The sequence below is a fragment of the Myxine glutinosa genome, chromosome 4 (assembly GCF_964187855.1).
Source record: "Myxine glutinosa chromosome 4, kmMyxGlut1.1, whole genome shotgun sequence".
NCBI classification, from domain to species: domain Eukaryota; kingdom Metazoa; phylum Chordata; class Myxini; order Myxiniformes; family Myxinidae; genus Myxine; species Myxine glutinosa.
The window spans coordinates 104,918,666-104,937,286 of record NC_136264.1 but is presented as its reverse complement, the minus strand read 5'-3'; the positions used below and the strand labels follow the sequence as shown (position 1 = coordinate 104,937,286).

General features: G+C 44.5%; 1 protein-coding gene across 1 annotated transcript in view; it reads left to right on the top strand.

Annotated features, from left to right (window-relative positions):
- LOC137425938 (glutamate receptor ionotropic, delta-1-like) overlaps positions 1-17,007 on the top strand; it is a 396,968-nt gene extending 379,961 nt beyond the window's left edge. The window contains exons 13-14 of the mRNA XM_078776249.1: positions 12,475-12,718; positions 16,446-17,007. Of these exons, the coding sequence (XP_078632375.1) occupies positions 12,475-12,718; positions 16,446-16,916 (715 nt within the window). The 3' untranslated portion in view covers positions 16,917-17,007. The remainder of the gene's footprint in view (positions 1-12,474; positions 12,719-16,445) is intronic.
- The last annotated feature ends 1,614 nt before the right edge of the window (positions 17,008-18,621 follow it).

The following is an 18,621-nucleotide window of genomic DNA, read 5'->3' as shown; positions in this document are numbered from 1 at the left end:
CTTTACCGTGGTCTGTAAGCAAGATCTCCCTGGCCACAATGGCCGGTCCCCAGCAGAGGTGCCAGGCCCCAAAACGTGGGGTCCATGAGTGTGGTGCTCGGCCACAGACCTGTGGTCCATATGGTGGTGCTCGGCCACAACAACGTGCGGTCCATAAGTGTGGTACCGGTCCAGGCAGGCAGCAGTGAGGGTGCGGGCACACAACTGCGGGCACCTGCGCACTCCCCCCGGGCCCAAAAGAAACAAATCCATGAGTGGGGGAAGGAGGACAAGCAAGCAGCGGGGCAAGATCGCAAGGGTACACATCAACACAAGGTAATGCAGAGGTGAGGTGCGCAGGAGAGCGAGCCGAGAAAGCTCGTCCCTACCGTACGTTACCCCCCCCCCCCCCCCCTGTCACCTAATCTACCCTTGCCCCTTACCCCGTATTTACACAATTTACAAATCCGTCGCTATCGTCTTGTCTTCCCCATATCTCCCCTAATCCAAATTCGTCAACAATCCCTCTAAACCCAATTTGCCATTAATCCCAATTTCTCATCAATCCCTCCTAAGGAGGAAGAGATGGAACATAACAAGCACAATGTCACACCCATGTCATGATGCGTCTTACATACCAGACATTTGCACAAGCCGGTGGTGTGGAGTCCTGTCACCCTGGTGAGTGGATGCGGATGGTGCGAAGAGACTTCCAATCCTAACTACCTTCTAAATGACTTTAACACACTTTACACTACCCGGGGTCTTTCCCTGCAAAACCATTGGCCATTTTACACTATGTGGTTCTAAAAACCAATTCCCATTGGCCAAACTGTGGTGCTCACCAATTTGGGGTCTCACCCCCCCGATCCTACTCCCTGTGCCCTCGCACAATTTCCGGGCTGGGTCGTGTGGCGCTCCCAGCAGGCCCGCTCACCTGCACACCTCCGCCACTGCAGTTGTCTCCCAAGCTTACCTGCTCCTTACCCTAACCTACCTGGGGAAGGCCCTCTGGCGCTCTCACCCCCTACCGCCCTCTCTGGCATCGGGCTACCCAGGTCCGTCCTCCGGATCCTTTGGCCCCATTGAACAACTACTGGCTCCCAGAGCCTACCTGCGGCCTCACCTGGCTGACAGACTAACAGTGGCGGAGTGCCCATTTAACCATACGTACTAACAGGCCACACGCCCAGCCAATTTACTCTACTAATGCACCCAACACAACACTCCTGTGCAACTACCCGCACCACAGCTGCCAATATCCAACCACAATTTACCTACTCCCTCTAACTAACTTTTTAACTTCCCTGCCCGGGTACTCGTGAGGGGGTCCATCTTCCCCACTCACCCCTTTCGCACCAACCACTCCACTCCACTTATTCCACACTACTCACTCCACACCATCCATTCCATACTCCATGTATTCCATGCCATCTATTCCATATAACCATTCTTCATTCACCTGTACGTTCACTTGCACACCTTGTGTCCACACACCTGGTGGCACTTGCACACCTGGTGGCACCTGCACACCTGATGGCATTTGCACAACTGGTGGCACCTGCACACCTGGTGGCACTTGCACACCTGGTGGCACTTGCACCCTCCTTCCCTCCAGGACCATTCACTCAATACAATACACTCAATTCAATGCACAATCACACCTTTCACAATTAGTCAGGGCCCTAAGGGATATTTTGGGGCCGTTTGGTTCAAATTCTTCCAAAAGCACCAAATTTGGCCCAGGTGTTGCCCATGCCATACTCTTTCGATTTTTGACGGGCGCCAAGACGGGCGCCCCCCCCCCCCGGGGGGGCCCATATTGGCGAAATACTAAATGGCCGCAACCCGGATTAGAGGAAAATCAGTTAAATAACCAAAAGGGTTGGAATCATGTATGATACCACTTTTCAGGGGTTTTTGAGGTCGAGGAATCCAATTATGATGTTATTTTGATGATTCGAGGTCAAGGTCAACCCTCAAGGTCATCTTAAAGGTCATTTTTGAGTCAAACATGTTGGTTTTTGAGTTTTTTTGTCAAGATTTACGCAAGGTTCACCATTTTATGTTTCTGGGTTGGGTAATCGAACTCTGACCTTATTTTTGACAATTAGAGGAAATATTTACATGTCTATTTCCTAATTTTCAGGCATATGCAGTTCATCAGTCTAATTACAAAGGTACGGATTTTGATGTTTTATGAACTGCATGCCATATCCTTGTGTTTAATTTTTGTGCGATCATGATCCGGATTCATGTATACATGATTGTATACATGTCATAAATATGACGTCATAGGTCATGTGACCTGGCGGCCATATTGGATTTTATGAAAACCTTAAAAATGGATCCCTGCCTTCATTTTTCGATCGATTCATTTTGAACTTTGACCACTTATAGTATGCCATGTGAGTGGATGCATATCCTAATTATGACGTCATAGGTCAGGTGACATGGCGGGATGGACCGATATGGTCCCCGGATCATACCGCCCTTGGCGCCCATCAAAAATCGAAAGAGTATGGCATGGGCAACATCTGCGCCAAATTTGATGCTTTTGGAAGAATTTGAACCAAAATATCCCTAAGGGCCCTGACTAAATACTCTGCTCAATCACTTCCTATACACACACTGCATCATCTGATCTACCTGGTTTTCCCTCTAACTTAGTACTTCCCATCTTTCCTTATACTATTGCACTTCCCACGTCGTTATCATCCAAACTAATCTACCTACGTCCCCTACTACAGGTATCATGTCGCTACTTAAATCTAAAGTTACCTATGGTCATTCCTCTAGATCCCTAATCAATAACCAAGCCCTCCCTGGCTAGGTTTTTACCACCATACCCCATAAAACTATAGCTCCTTTGCCCCCATAAAGTGTGAGGGATGGTAGGGATACCACCCCCCGACACTGGGTATCAATTTCCAATTTCAAATCCCTATTACCAATTTCAAATCACTATTTCCAAATACTATTACCAATTTCAAATCACTGGGTATCAATTCCAAACCAAAACACGATCATCATCACAGTCCGCTATATCTGAGCCTCCTCGGTACGTCCATGCATTCTTTACAGCTCGGCTTCGCAAAGCCGAGCAATGCATACGGGTGGTTTGGTCTACTGTAGGTTGAGTCCGTCCGGTATTCGGTTCAGGGGAGGAGGTTTTGTCGGGCCAAGGCTCCAAGTGCCATCCCGGCGCAAGGCCTCGCGCTGCCAAGCGCGATGGCCCAGCCTTGCCCGGTTGGAGCGCCGCCACCACAAGGGGGTGCCGTTCTGACCCCTCCTACCTCCCCTCGAACCGGACTGGTCGCTTTGCCTGGCAAAGCACGGATTCGACCGTGCAGGGCGGGGCCCGGCCCGAATTGTGCATGACGCTCCGAACAGGAGCGACGCGACACCGATACCCGCCGGCTCCCGCAGCACACACCGCCCGGCACGGACCGAGAGCTCGCGTCGGCTATACTTCGGCCTGAACGCTGTCCCGGTCAACGTCGATGCTTTCCTTGCATGCTCACACCACGCGTTCCGTTTCCTACTCACACATCCAGGTGTCTCCATACACTCTGCACACTTCGTCACCGCACTCTCTCTCTGTGCACACCACCCAGGCCCACTCATTCCGCTCACAGACTTCGTTACACACCTGACCACCGCACACCTCCTCGCACCCTCGTCGTTCGCACACTTCATTAACACACCTCCTCGCGCACCGTCTTGTGCACTCTCCCTTGGTACGTACTCCGTACCACTCATGGGGGTGCACTCTCGCATACACCCATTCAGCGCACACCTACTCATGGGTGTGCAATCCCTCGTCGTACACCCAATAACGCGCTCCACAACCAACTCAGGTGTGCATTCTCGCACACTCGCCACAACCAACTCGCACTCCGTGTCACTCTCACTCAACCCACTTTCACACTCTGTAACACACGCACTCCTCGGTGCACACTTTTTTCTTACACGCTCTCCCTTTCCACTCACGCAGCGCACAAAGGACCTTCCACCAGCGCCCGGGTGCTTTCGCGATCCCAAGGGCGCGAAAAATCCTTTCGCCCCAAACACAGCCCGACTCACCTTCGGGGTTCTTCTTCTTCGCTCCACACTCACCTGCAAATCTTTATAAGGATTAACAAGCACGGCATCATGATGCGAGCACGGACTATGCACATTTTCCATTTCTTCCTGCCGCGAGTGCTTTACCTCTAAGTCTGGCGTCTTTCCAATTTCCACTATTATTAATTCGTTAATTTCTTTTTCCTCAAAGACCGCTGGCGCTAATAAAATTTTCTCTTCTACCTCGGCGGTCGCCGGTGTTCGGGAATGTTAAAGGACTCAGGTGGCTCCGATATGACCAAACAGCTTTTACAAATGCAAAGCTTTATTAACTAATAATTCACTTGTTTCAATATAATAAAGAACTACAATACAATAACGAATTTGGTAATTCAAGTCGTTGGTTCTTCTTCTTCGGCCGGTCTTCTGCTCAGCACCGGTTCACTCGTTCGTTCCGTCGGGCATGGGCTCTCGTGGCAAGTCTCCCTGGTCAAAGAAATGTTCTCGTTTATATGGGCACCGCCGCGCTAATCCTTCCTCCGCTAAATGCTCCGAGGTCAACCACGCTCGCCTCATCGGCATCAGTTTGCTCCCCCCTGCTGGGAATTCTTTCACCCTATATTTTGCATCCCGATATTCAACAACAATAGTAAGGGCTTCGGAATGTGTGTTAGCCTGGGGCCGTGACAAGGTGAACAAAAGGACTCCCAGGTTCCATGTTCCGAGATACATTCCCGACATTCTTACGAACCACCTGCGACTACCTGCTCCGTTACTAGTCCCAACCAATGAGTTACACTTCCACACCGGCTTCCCCATACCCCAGGTCGCGATTTCTACCCCGGTCCACGTGACTTTGCCTTGCTCCAACTCACTCAACCTGCGCTCCTCTAGTCGCGTTACCTCGTCGCGTACCCCCATGACCTTTTTGCCCACTCTGTGGTCCACCTCTTTCTCAAATTCTTTTATTTCGTATCTGGCTTGCCCCCTCGCCAGTCCCTCATTTACTCCCTGGGCCTGGCCATTTATGTCCTCCAATTGGCCCCCTAATCCTCCCAATTTGCTTTCTAGCCCACCAATTTTGCTGTCTAATCCCTCCAATTTGACTTCTAGGCCCCCAATTTGGCTTCCCAATTGCTCCCCCATTGTCTTTTCCAATCCCTTGAAGCTATCTTCTGTTTTGACCATAAAGGCCATCATGTGGGTCACAAATAGGCCCTAGTCTACTGCCGCTGCAGGCCCGGCTACCGCGGCCATGTGCGCGGCGCCGCCATCTTGTGCTGCCACGACCACGTGTGAGGTGCCGCCATCTTGTGCGCCTGCAACCCCATCTACCGCACCTTCCTCAACCTCCTCTTCCATTACTCCCACTGCCTCCCTGGGGTCCTGGATTGACACTAACCCCTCTTCTATTTCCCCCACCGGCATCCGATCGCCTTGACTATCCATGGCACGATTTTAATTTGGATGTTAAAAATAAGTTTGGCCGCTCGTAACTTTTATTTTGACCAAATTTTTCAAGGTGGATTAAAAATTGGGTTTGGGCTTCAATCCCACTCCTGACACCAATTGTTGCGGATCTCGGGTTACGGTGCTCCCCTTACCGAGGGGGGAGGGGGGGGGTTAATCCCCTCATCTTTAAGCTGGCCGTCCGAGTCCTAGAAGATATCGCGCTCCTTTGCGAGGTTGAGGTTGACCAGGGTGACTGGTCAACGGGTTCCCAGATACCTTTGCCCCCCTCTCCACAAAGCAGGGTGATACTTCTGCTCGAGCCACGGACAAGATGGAAGATTGCCGAGCGGTTTAACAATCCGAAGCTCGAGCCGTTAGCAATAAAACTAACCCGATCCTGAGCGTTGGCCAAATCGTGCCACGTATACCAATGGAGAAATCACTAAAGCGACCGGATGAGAGGAAACCCAAATAATAAGAAGGAAGAACACAGGTTTATTAATTATGTACAAAACCAAAACCAAAGAAGAAACGAAAGGTAAGACTGTACAGGAAGAGGAAGAAGCAGATACACAGGGCAATCCTTAAACACTCTTATTTTATCACATGCCCAGGACAGTACAAACACACTTACACGAAAAGGGTGGTGGTGGTGAGAAGGAAGGGAAGGGTCCGGGCAGGTGGTAGGCGTCAAGGTCCGGCAGATGGCACAGGCGTCGAGGTCCCACTCCAAGTTCACGCTCCGGTCCACGCTCCAGGTGTTCACTCGTACTGCGGCACGAGTGGCCGGCAGCTTCGCGTGGTGTTTAACGTGAGCGGACAATTAATTATATCGCGGGGGGGAAGACTGGGATACGCCATCCGTAATAAATTGTCCCTTACGCCTTTTGCGAGTTGTGCGCCTCCAATAGTTCATAAACGGCCAGCCAGGACTCTTTTAAAATCGTTCTCCCGGGAACCTCTCTTCTCTCATTCATCTGGCTCATCCCCCACATCTCTGGCTCATCCCTGAAGTAGTCCCACGCACCCGCTTATATTGCCCACTCGCGTATCAAGCCGCTTGCCTGTTGGATCCACCTACCGGTGAGCTGGCCTCGGCTCTGAGTGGTCGCGAGCGCTCACCGGTCCGCCCATTGATGGGGCGTTGAGGGGCCACGCCTTCGTTCTTGGCGCTCCGCCCTTCCTCTCCAGCTTGACCGCGTGCGTAATGGCGGCTTGAGCCAGGCAGCGAACGCCACTGGCAAGCCAAGGAACACAATTTGGAGGAAGGCTACACCGCAATATGAATATGACTTGAAAAGGGGGGCCTACTCTTATTTAATTAAGACAACGCAGATTCAACTATTGGGAACAGATCCTTACCTGAAACACATACTAATTAAATAACTAAAGAAGAGCCTGTGGTGTCCTATGTGTTGCAATATGACCTAACAAGGGTGCGACCTTTGACCTTTACACAAAAGTGGGAGTATTTACAGGGGATTATTTATAATGGATTATTACAAATATCTACAAAGTGGAGGGTTCTAAAAACCACAACAATATATATATATATATATATATATATATATATATATATATATATATATATATATATATATATATATATATATATATATATAAATGTATATATATATGTATAACTGTAAGAAATAGTAGAAACTCCAAAGTACGAGCAGGGCGTCTCATTTGTATTGAATAAATAATCGTTAGATTAAGTAAGACGCGGACGTAGCTTCAGGACGTCGATCTTTAATTGTCGACAAGCTTTCGACCAACAAAGGTCTTCTTCTGAGTCTACAAAAACAGCAGGCATGTATATCAGTCAAGTATGTATGGTGATATGTGTGTGAGATGTGTGATGTGTTAAGTGTACATCACACATCTCACACACATATCACCATACATACTTGACTGATATACATGCCTGCTGTTTTTGTAGACTTAGAAGAAGACCTTTGTTGGTCGAAAGCTTGTCGACAATTAAAGATCGACGTCCTGAAGCTACGTCCGCGTCTTATTTAATCTAACGATTATATATATATATGTATGTATATATATATATATATATATATATATATATATATATATATATATATATATATATACACAGTCGTCCCTCGCTATATCGCGGTTCACCTCACTGTATCGCGGATTTTTAACTCTTACATATCTAATTTTACATCGCGGATTTTTCGCTATATCGCGGGATTTTGCGGTTTAAATGTATTTTTATATACTATTATTTTAAATATTTTTGTGGTAAAATAAGCATTTTCTAGCCTAAAAAATTAAAAAACGTAAAAAAATAAGAAAAATACAGTAATTAAAACATATTACAAGAAATAAAATACTGTACATAGTGTACAGTCATTCCGCAGTTGATAAGGCTGTGAAGCTGGCAAAACTTCTTGGCGGAGATGGCTTCAACAACATGACTCACGAGGATGTTAATGAGCTGATTGATGCCCACTCACAACCGTTGACGGATGAAGACCTCACGGAGATGACGAAGTCAGCAAGCGAGGAAGAGGAAGAGGAACTAGAGGAACCAGGGTCTCAAGAAGAAGAGGAGGTTGGCCTAACACTCGAACGGCTCGCAACCATGGTCAGAATGGCCAAAGACCTTCAGCGAGTGGCTCAAGAATGGGACCCCCACATGCTTCGTTCGTTGCAGTTTGCAAATACCATCGAGGGGGGCATGACGGTTTATAAAAACCTTCTTGCACAGAATAAGAAGCAGCACCAGCAACTCCCCATAACCATGTTCCTCACTCGCAAGAAGAGACAAGTTACGCCTACGCCTTCAGCGGAAACTGAAGTTGCAAACGAGGGCGAAGATACTACACCACCTGACGAAGCGCCTGATGCAGTGGCGCCTTCAGAAGAGCTGTAATGCTCTTTCTGGCTGTGCAGTACATTCATCATCGTCATCACCTTCATCGTCATCAGTACTGCACAGCTAATTCATCATCATCTTCATCACGCAAGTTGTAGTATCTTCAATGCTGAGTACCCATTAGAATTTTATATGTTGTTAAAATTACGTATGTTTAAGAGTGTAAAAAGTGTTTAAGAGTATAGGAAGTGTTTATAAGAGTACGGGAAAGGTTAATAAGAGTGTGAGAAAGGTTAATAAGAGTGTGGGAAAGGTTAATAAGAGTGTGGGGAGGGTCATAAAGCTTTAAAATATATATAAATAATAAAATAAAAATATGGTCGCTACTTCGCGGATTTTCGTCTATCGCGGGGGGTTCTGGAACGTAACCCCCGCGATAAACGAGGGATCACTGTATGTGTATATATATATATATATATATATATATATATATATATATATATATATATATATATATACAGTCATCCCTCGCTATATCGCGGTTCACTTTTCGCGGCTTCGGTACATCGCGGGTTTTTCTCGCTAGTATATGTAAAATTATATCGCGGGATTTTGCGGTATAATGTATTTTTATATACTATTATTTTAAATATTTTTGTGGTAAAATAAGCATTTTCTAGCCTAAAAAATTTAAAAACGTAAAAAAATAAGAAAAATACAGTAATTAAAACATATTACAAGAAATAAAATACTGTACATAGTGTACAGTAGAAGAGTAGACAAAGAGACAAAGTCGTGCGTATGGAAAACGCAGATGCGGCAGCTTCCACTTGCGCTAGTTACCCACGTAATGGGTAACTGTAATGCTCTTTCTGGCTGTGCAGTACATTCATCATCGTCATCACCTTCATCGTCATCAGTACTGCACAGCTAATTCATCATCATCTTCATCACGCAAGTTGTAGTATTGAAGAGCCGGGGCTCTTGCTTGATACGGACGAAATGACGGGCAAGACACAAACTCGTCCGAGAAGATATTTATTCTCAAAACCAACTCGGGAACACTGAAAAGCCCGTTTATCGGGCTGCATTATAAAGCACAACCAGAAACCGAAAGCCGCGCCTCTCAAGCGTGGCGTGCTTCGGTGGTCACGTGATCAACAGGTGTAGCTGATTATACCCGCACGCGCGGCACGCTTTAGCGGTCACGTGACCAGCCACTCTGGCGCCGGGGATCCCCGCCGGTGACGTCACCGGCTGGAGCAAGGAGATTCTGATGCTGGTCTTGCTTGGGGGACCCATGGGTAGCTACAGTATCTTCAATGGTGAGTACCCATTAGAATTTTATATGTTGTTAAAATTACGTATGTTTAAGAGTGTAAAAAGTGTTTAAGAGTATAGGATGTTTTTATAAGAGTATGGGAAAGGTTAATAAGAGTGTGGGGAGGGTCATAAAGCTTTAAAATATATATAAATAATAAAATAAAAATATGGTCGCTACTTCGCGGATTTTCGTCTATCGCGGGGGGTTCTGGAACGTAACTCCCGCGATAAACGAGGGATCACTGTATACATATATATATATATATATATGTATATATATATATATATATATATATATATATATATATATATATATATATACAGTGGTACCTCGGCTTACGAGTGCCCCAACGTACGAGTTTTTCGGGATACGAGCCGTCGCTCGGGCGGTTTGTTGCTTTGGGATACGAGCCGAGATCCGATGTACGAGCTCAAAAAATTTATTTTTTTGAATTTTCCGGTTGTGGCTTCCGGTTCCGGTCACGTGGTTATCTTGCCGTGAAAGCATCTCTGCTTGGATATAAAACACGCAATCGTCGAAATACATTAGCGAGGAATCTCCTTGCTCCAGCCGGTGACGTCATCGGATCCCCGCCTCCAGAGTGGCTGGTCACGTGACCGCCAAAGCGTGTCGCGCGTGCGGGTATAATGAGCTACACCTGTGGATCACGTGACCACGGAAGCACGCCTCGCTTGAGAGGCATGGCTTTCGGTTTGCGTTTTGCTTTATAAGGCGCGATAAATGGGCTTTTGAGTGTTAGCGGTTCATGGCGTTGACGGTTCATGGCGGTTCATGGCGGTTGACGGTTCATGACGGTTCATGGCGTTGACGGTCAAAAACCCATTACATCAATTTTACCAGGCACTGTACAGTAAGTACAGTGGACACCAAATGCACGGTGGAAGGCTAGAAGTAGAAGATCGTCCAAGACAAGTGAGAATAAGCCATACTTTGGAGATGACGTCATTCGCTGGTCCGATAACCAAAGATGTGGTATAAAAAACCAGGTGAGCTAACAATGCAGCAATGAAGGAATTCGGCCAAGGCACCGGCACACAACGACCTACCTACATCGAAAGACTCAATGCCAATGGTGACAGAAGCCAAGACGGCCGGCTTAAACACCGCCGAAAGACCACGGTGTACCAACTTACGATGCAGAACATCTTGCACTTAATATGATGACAACAGGTGCCATCCTCTGACGTACCATTACAGGTACAGGTACAGTACACGTGAGCACAGAGCAAAAGTTCACTGAAACCGAGATTAAGAAAAAAGAAAAAACACCTCGTGGTCCGTGCTCGATATCCGAGTTTCAATCTTTTCAAACACATGATGCTCTCGGTCACGGTATCTCCTGCGAGCTGCTTCTCCTTCAACCACACAAACAACAACTTCTCCATATCTTCATGGATAGAGGTCCAGTTTATTTCTTTACATTCTCTTGTATTATGTACAGTATATACGAGGTCGTGCTTGTTTATACATTATTTGTTATTTATAAAGTACATTTTTGTTATTTAAAAGCACCTAACAAAAAAAATTGGTGTTTTTTTTTTGAGGCTGGAACGGATTAATAGCATTTCAATGCATTTGAATGGGAAAATTTGCTTTGACTTACGAGCGATTTGGCTTACGAGCTCCGTCACGGAACGGATTAAACTCGTAAGCCGAGGTACCACTGTATATATATATATATTAGTTATGTGTTTCATGTAATATATATATATACACATTAGTATGTGTTTCATGTATATATATATATATATATATATATATATATATATATATATATATATATATATATATATATATATATATATATATATATATATATATATATATATATATATATATATACATATATATATATATACATACATATATATATACATATATATATATATAATATATTCTTTCCCTTCCTTTCCTCTAACTCAGCTTTCTTCCTATCTTACATTCCCTCCCCACTCCTCCCACTCTCTAATACCCTCGTTTATCTCTCCCATCATCCATATTTGTTTTCTTTTCTCTCAATGTCAAATTATCTCAAACTATTCCTCCTCCCACCCACTCCTCATTGAAAAGATGATTGTTTATCATAAAATTAATTGGACTCAATGGATTATGTCAATTCTAAAATTAAATATCAAGAAAGCATGCAAAAATAAGATACTCTAGACTTTTGGGGGGTTTTCCATGGCCATGGATTCCTTGGGATCTCATGTGCAGTATATATTCCCCATGGGTTCACAGTAACCCATTCTTTAGATGTTTAGAACTTCATTGGAAATCTGGATTAGTCTGCTCAACACCCAAAAATTGTTTAATGGTGGAGAAAACTGTGCAAATAAATGAATAATACCTGGTTAGCTATAAGAGGAAGCAAGTGCCAAAGTATTGTGCAGGCAATTGGTCATTGACTTTATACCATTGTCCTGGGATGTGTTATCATAATGATAAATGCTGGCCGCTGAAAAGCAGACAAAGACAAATTTTTGCAGGAAAGTAGGTATTGAGTTGAGACCTCAAAGCTTTCCACTTAAGGTCTCCGGTTTATGCTTTCCTTGTAGCAAGAACATATCTGTTGCAAATCAAGTCCCACGTGGCATCAGATATCTAACAGCAAAAGTATATGTTGCCAAAAATTATTATGGGTTCTGTAGCTTATCAAAAAAATTAACAAAATTAAAGTGATGGACTAACTCTTCATCGGTGATGAGAATAAGGCTAATAATTAGTGAGAGTTTGATTGACTGGTGTGATACAGGACAAGTACTGTGAAAGAATGAATATGTGGCCTGTGTGTCAGGCTCCTGGAGCTGCAAGAAAGTGGTGAACTCGAGGCACTGCGGCAGAAGTGGTGGCCACGTCGAACTGGAAAGTGTGACCCATATGGGTCTCCAATGAGTCCTGCACGTCCACAAGGCTTAGATCTGCCAGGCCTAGCTGGTGCCTTCGCTCTCCTTGCAGCCGGTCTGCTTCTAGCTTGCTTGCTTGGGGCCTGTGAGCTCTGCTGGAGCAGCCGACCACATCACCTCTGCCCTCCTAAAGTGGTGAGAGGAAGGTGGGGATGAGGGAGGGAAGTACAAAGTAAATTTGTGATTTTAGGAAGAGAAGTTGACATTTTAAGGTCATTTTTGACATGACATTCCAGGGAAATGTTACAGGGTACAAGAGTAGGATACAGCAGGGTACAAAAGTCTTGAGTTCACTTAAATCAATGCCAAGCTTTCTCATACCATAATTGCAAACAGCAATATTTTATAACACTGAAGATATTTATTCATATTCTTTTATTTATTAGTCTCCTACCGGTGTACACCGGAGGGGACTATAGGTTTGCACTCCATCCCTCCATCTGTCAGTCTGTCCATCCATCATGCAAATTGCAGAGAACAGTTTTCCGGACTATTTTTCCTAAAATCTTAATGCTAATGATTTCAAACTTGGTACATGGTTTCCTTATGATAAGTTACAGATCAAGTTCGAACTTCACGACGTTTCGATCATTTTTGACAAAGTTATGGCACTTTGAACTTTGGTAATTTCCCCAACAGTTTTCCGGACGACAGATTGCCGGTAGGGGACATGTATTGCAGCGCAATACTCAGAATGCTTGTTATAGTTATTATTGACTGAAATTTTGGCTTAACAATACATGAAGAGTCGATACATTTGAGAGAGAGAGGTATATTTATGTGAGCAATTTGATCGGTGTGATATCTAAAAAAAAATTCCACTTTGACATTGTGGATTATTATGTGTAAATCAGTCCCCATCTTCAAAGCTCTTCCTCATAAAACAGAATATATAATAAAGAGTGGCCCGTCATGTCCTGGGTCCCTGTTTGACGTATCGCAGGTTGTCACCCCCAAAATAAAAATAAAAATTGTATTTTGTCTTTTACTCTTTAAGCTGCATTTCCTGTTTGACCATATTGTTACTTCAGGAACTGGCCATAATATTGAGTTTGGCTTAGTTTATCGGCATTTCCATACAGCGAGTCCCTACCATAACTACTAAGCAGCAGAAATACTCGCAACAGCAGGTGGCCTCTGAATAAAATGGAAGTGATTGTCACACTACATTCCACCTGCGAAACTAAATTGTAGCCATTCAGCCAGAGTCCAAGCATTTCCCCCAAGCTGGCCAGAACTTCTGCTTTCTCAAGCCACCTGTTTTTGTTTTTTGTTTTTAATCCTAGCATTACTAACAAAACATACATCACTGGAATACATATTAATTGGTTTCAATTTTTGTTTTTAATCTGCAAACACCATTTGTGGTAAAATATGGATTTTATCAACTTAAACACGTGAGAGAGTTTGACGATAGAGAAACTGAGGGAAATTACCAAGATAGACAAGAGATGGTCAGCAAAGAAGGCAAAGTAGTGCAGGTAAGGCCGAGAAAAATATATTTGCGGTTTCTGGTCAGCACGCGCATCGATTTTGACCCTGCGCGTCAACAATTTTTTTATTATTATTTCCAACAGTACCTACAACAGCGCGCGCCTGTTGTTGCCGGGCCGGCGCGCTATCTCGAGAAATACGGGTCTGTGAGGGTCGCCATTGGTATCGACGTTCACGCACGGTTCTCCCCTACAAAACTACGTTTAGTTTGTCCAAATCCAACCAGCCGTTCCAAAGATATGAGTAGTGTTGTGTGCCGTGACGTCATGAATCCAATCGGCTGGATATTGTCATTTATTGAAACGAAGACGTTCTTTGTCGGGTTTGTGTGAAGCAACCAGAAGGCCTAGAGAACTGCGGGTGGTCTCGTTAGTTAGGCCTGGATCCTATCTCGTTTGTCATGAAGTTGTAAGTGTCTGTGATAATCTGGTGGACTGGGAGAAGAGATCGTGGGAGACCATCGGCCTGTTAGACCACTTGCGCATGCGCAGTGTTGACACGATCGACGCATTGGAATGTTTGACGGTACGGCGAGGTGATCTCAAAAACGAAATGGCAGTCTATAATATGCTTGAAGAACTTAATGATTTTCAGAATAAATACATTTTAAAATAACTTAAGCTTGTGTTCATTATTCACAAAAAAGGCCTACAAGTCCCATTGGCTGTCTTTAATTTCTCTCGGGACGGCACCACGGCAGATGAGGAGGACCGCAAGGCATGAGGACACAAAAACACTCTATATGTGCAATCCATGCTTTTCAAAAAAAGAAAAAGAAAACCGCATCGCCGCATCAATTCTGGAACTTTGGTCTGACCAGAGACCAGCAATATATTTTTTTCGGCCTAACATATTGTACTTTACGGTAACAGAATGGAGCATATTGTGCTTTACAGTAATCGGGCAGACGTCCCTGATCTGGAGCAAAGTTGGGCTTCCGGGAAGGGGTGAGGCGAGCGAGAGATCTCTCGAGCGAGAGATCGCCCGGCAACAACAGGCGGGATGGCGATGGGATTGTAGCTCGAGCATTGAATGGTGATTAAACATTTTGCCTTTACTGAGCTGGCCTTGGAATGATACACTTCAGTAGAGGATTGTTCCTGTTTGGAGTTCTTGCATTGGCAAAACGTCGCCAGGTCAAAGGAAGGGGGGATGTGACTCAGGAGAGTGGGTGCAGTGTCTGCTGGATGGGGCATGGTGTAGGCTGGATGGGGAGCGGCTTCCACTTCATGAGTTCCGATTCATGCAGCCTACCAGCATCACGTCCTTCAGGTTTTTTGCCCCGATTCTTGTTGTTCCCGCCTTTTATGACTCCAGTCAATGACGTCACAGTTGATGATTCGCGCCATCCCTTCCCTGTCACCATTGACCTATATCCCAGCTGGTGGATGGGAACAACTGCTCCCTTGACCTTTTACCTGATTTTGCAAGGCGATTTTTGCAGTCCCAGATTGACGACGATCTGTTGCCATCTAAACTGGGCACCTGATGGCCTGTTGGGTGCTTGAACAGAACATTTAAGACAGGTTCTAATTCTATAGGTTTACACATTACATCAAATGTTAGAAGGGATGGTGTTTTTTAGACATAGACAATAGGGGAGATGCACGTCATCGATCTCGATATAATAGCGACGCATATATAATATTACATTTAATCACTTTACACTTATTCTAAACACTCATTAAGGAAATAACTACACTATAGTAAGCATTTTTAGCCCTAGGAATCATTTCCACTACAATATATGGTATTTCTTCAGTGCATCGGTTCGTCTCAAAATGAAAAACAATTTGATTGGTTTAAAATTACAGAAGATAACAATCATTATTGCTGCATAAAAAAATATTTTCAAGTTGATTTGTCAACAGATGAATAGATATGGTCATCAAAACATGTTTGTTGAAATTGTTTGAATTAATTTAACACAAAAGAGATGATCATCAAAAGCAACTTATTTTGTTATAACAGCGAGGGAACAATTGTCGTACTGCTGACAGGAAAGAATCAACGTCAAATCAATTTTACTAATCATAAATGGAAGGTTAAGTATAATGTCAATGCAGACTCCAAGTGCTGTGTTTATGGCAATAGTTTTACCAGAACAATCCACAAACAAAGCAAATATCAAAAAAAAAAGAAAAAGATAATGTTTCTCAGATCAAAGATAATGTTACATCCTCATGTTTTAGTATGTATTTCCTATCAGCTCAACACCAGTTCCCATAGTACCCCTTGCTGCTATTTACATAGTGAAATACGTAAAAGTTGATTATGAAAATATATGTAATGATTACGAAAAAAAATCAGATTCACTAACATTTGCCAATGTTGCAAAATTATCACTGTCACTCTCTTCATGCTACAGCAGGAAGACAAGGAGCTAGAGATGCAGCAAGTACGACAGAGACTTGGGAGTGTTGAAAGACTTCATGAGATGGCTGCTGCCTCTCGTAAGCCCCTTGCCCTGCTGCCTGGTGAATCTCCATGTGACCCAGATTCTCCCGCTGAGCATGGACGAGAATATCGTACACTTGGTTTTGCCATTGGCTCTTTTCTCATGGACGACAAGGCAACAGGGCGACCGATGGCAGTTGGAGGCCCTGGACCTTCAATGACTGGGTCTCAGCCTCCCTCACAACCTCCCCCACCTTTACCTGTGCCATTGTGTGCCCACTCAATCACAGAGCCACTATTGGGTCATGGGAAACAGCGGGCACCCAATGGAGGTCTGCAAAGGCAAAGCCCATTGAAGGCCTTTGGACGTACTAGTTTCCACATGCCTGTGGACTATATTTCTGAGGGACTTTGTGAACCACTCCATGGCACATCTATCTGAAATATAAATATGTATATTATGTCTCTCTTTTTCTCTATCTCTCCACCCCACTTCCAATCTCTCTCTCTCTCTCTCTCTCTCTCTCTCTCTCTCTCTCTCTCTCTCTCTCTCTCCCTCTCTCTCTTTCTCTTTCTCTTTCTCTTTCTCTTTCTCTTTCTCTTTCTCTTACTCCTGTTATTCTTCCTCTTCTTTATCTTACACCTTTCTCTGCCTTCTTCTCTCTCTCTCTCTCTCTCTCTCTCTCTCTCTCTCTCTCTCTCTCTCTCTCTCTCTCCTCTCTCTCTCTCTCTCTCTCTCCTCTCTCTCCTCTCTCTCCTCTCTCTCTCTCTCTCTCTCTCTCTCTCTCCTCTCTCTCCTCTCTCTCCTCTCTCTCTCTCTCTCTCTCTCTCTCTCTCTCTCCTCTCTCTCCTCTCTCTCCTCTCTCTCTCTCTCTCTCTCTCTCTCCTCTCTCTCTCTCTCTCTCTCTCTCCTCTCTCCTCTCTCTCTCCTCTCTCTCTCTCTCTCTCTCTCTCTCTCTCTCTCTCTCTCTCTCTCTCTCTCTCTCTCTCTCTCTCTCGTATGCCAGGGAATGGCAAATTGCTTCTTGGTCTCTAACGTTGGACTGAAGACGAAGACTACTTAAGTCTTTGTTTTCATTTTGCTGAAAAGGGCTTATGCCTGAAATGGATGTCCAGCACTGAGTGTCCATGTGAGTTTTTTTTTGTAACTTCATGTGACCATTGCACATTGCCCTTTGGGGAGGGTTTTTTGTGATACTGGCCAGTATAAATTCTGTCTCTCCATATTTCTGTCTGTTTCTCTGACTTCCTGCTGACCTATTTTGCAATGAACTGCAGGAACCGCATGCCCCACCGACCAATTAAACGACATGAAATGGAAAGGGTAGTCGTTGGATGGGGGTGGGTGGAGATGGGTGTTATTCTGATTTCGTGAATAGAGCTATCTGCATTATCAACTAGTTTTTAATAAATTATTTTAATGGTGCAAATAGAAAACTTTGTCGGTGTACATAAAACAAAGTTTGACTGTATTTTCCTTCTTTGTTCGTTGCCTTGTCACTCTCATGTTTAACAAACAAGATCATTGTAAAAAGTTGTTCAAAAGGTGCATAAAAGCATTTGCAACATGTTTCCATTACAAGTGCTTGGGAAGTCACTCATTGCGTGGTGTTTACCAACGGTGATTAAAATTGCCAGTGGGTTCATTCGCTATGTCTTGCTGACAAAAGTGTGCCAATCATTACCCAATGCTTTAATGCCATTTCCTCTCTGCACATGATGAGCCAAGGTGGAAAAAGAAAATGCTTCTCTTCACTTGCTACAACACAATGGACCCATCATGGTCCTGGGTGTCAAGGACGATAGAACCTCCATACGTTGAATGAAATGTCGGCCTGGCATAGGTTTGTATATAATGTACTGTATCGACCAGGTTTTTTAACACATTTGTATGAGTATTCTTCATGAATGCTAGTAAATGCAGGGTAATGAAGTAAAGTGTTCTCGACTTGTTTTTGTCCTTTTTCCAGCAAGTGATGTCTCAGAGCAAGAACTATTATAGTTGTCAAGGTATGTACTCCATCCTTCATTGATAACATTCTTCTTCCGAACAACAAGTTTCCAATTGAAAATTAACAATCACGATATGAACATCATTTCTCCAAAGTTATCCAAAGGTTGTTGGTCTCCCCACCCCTCTACCATGA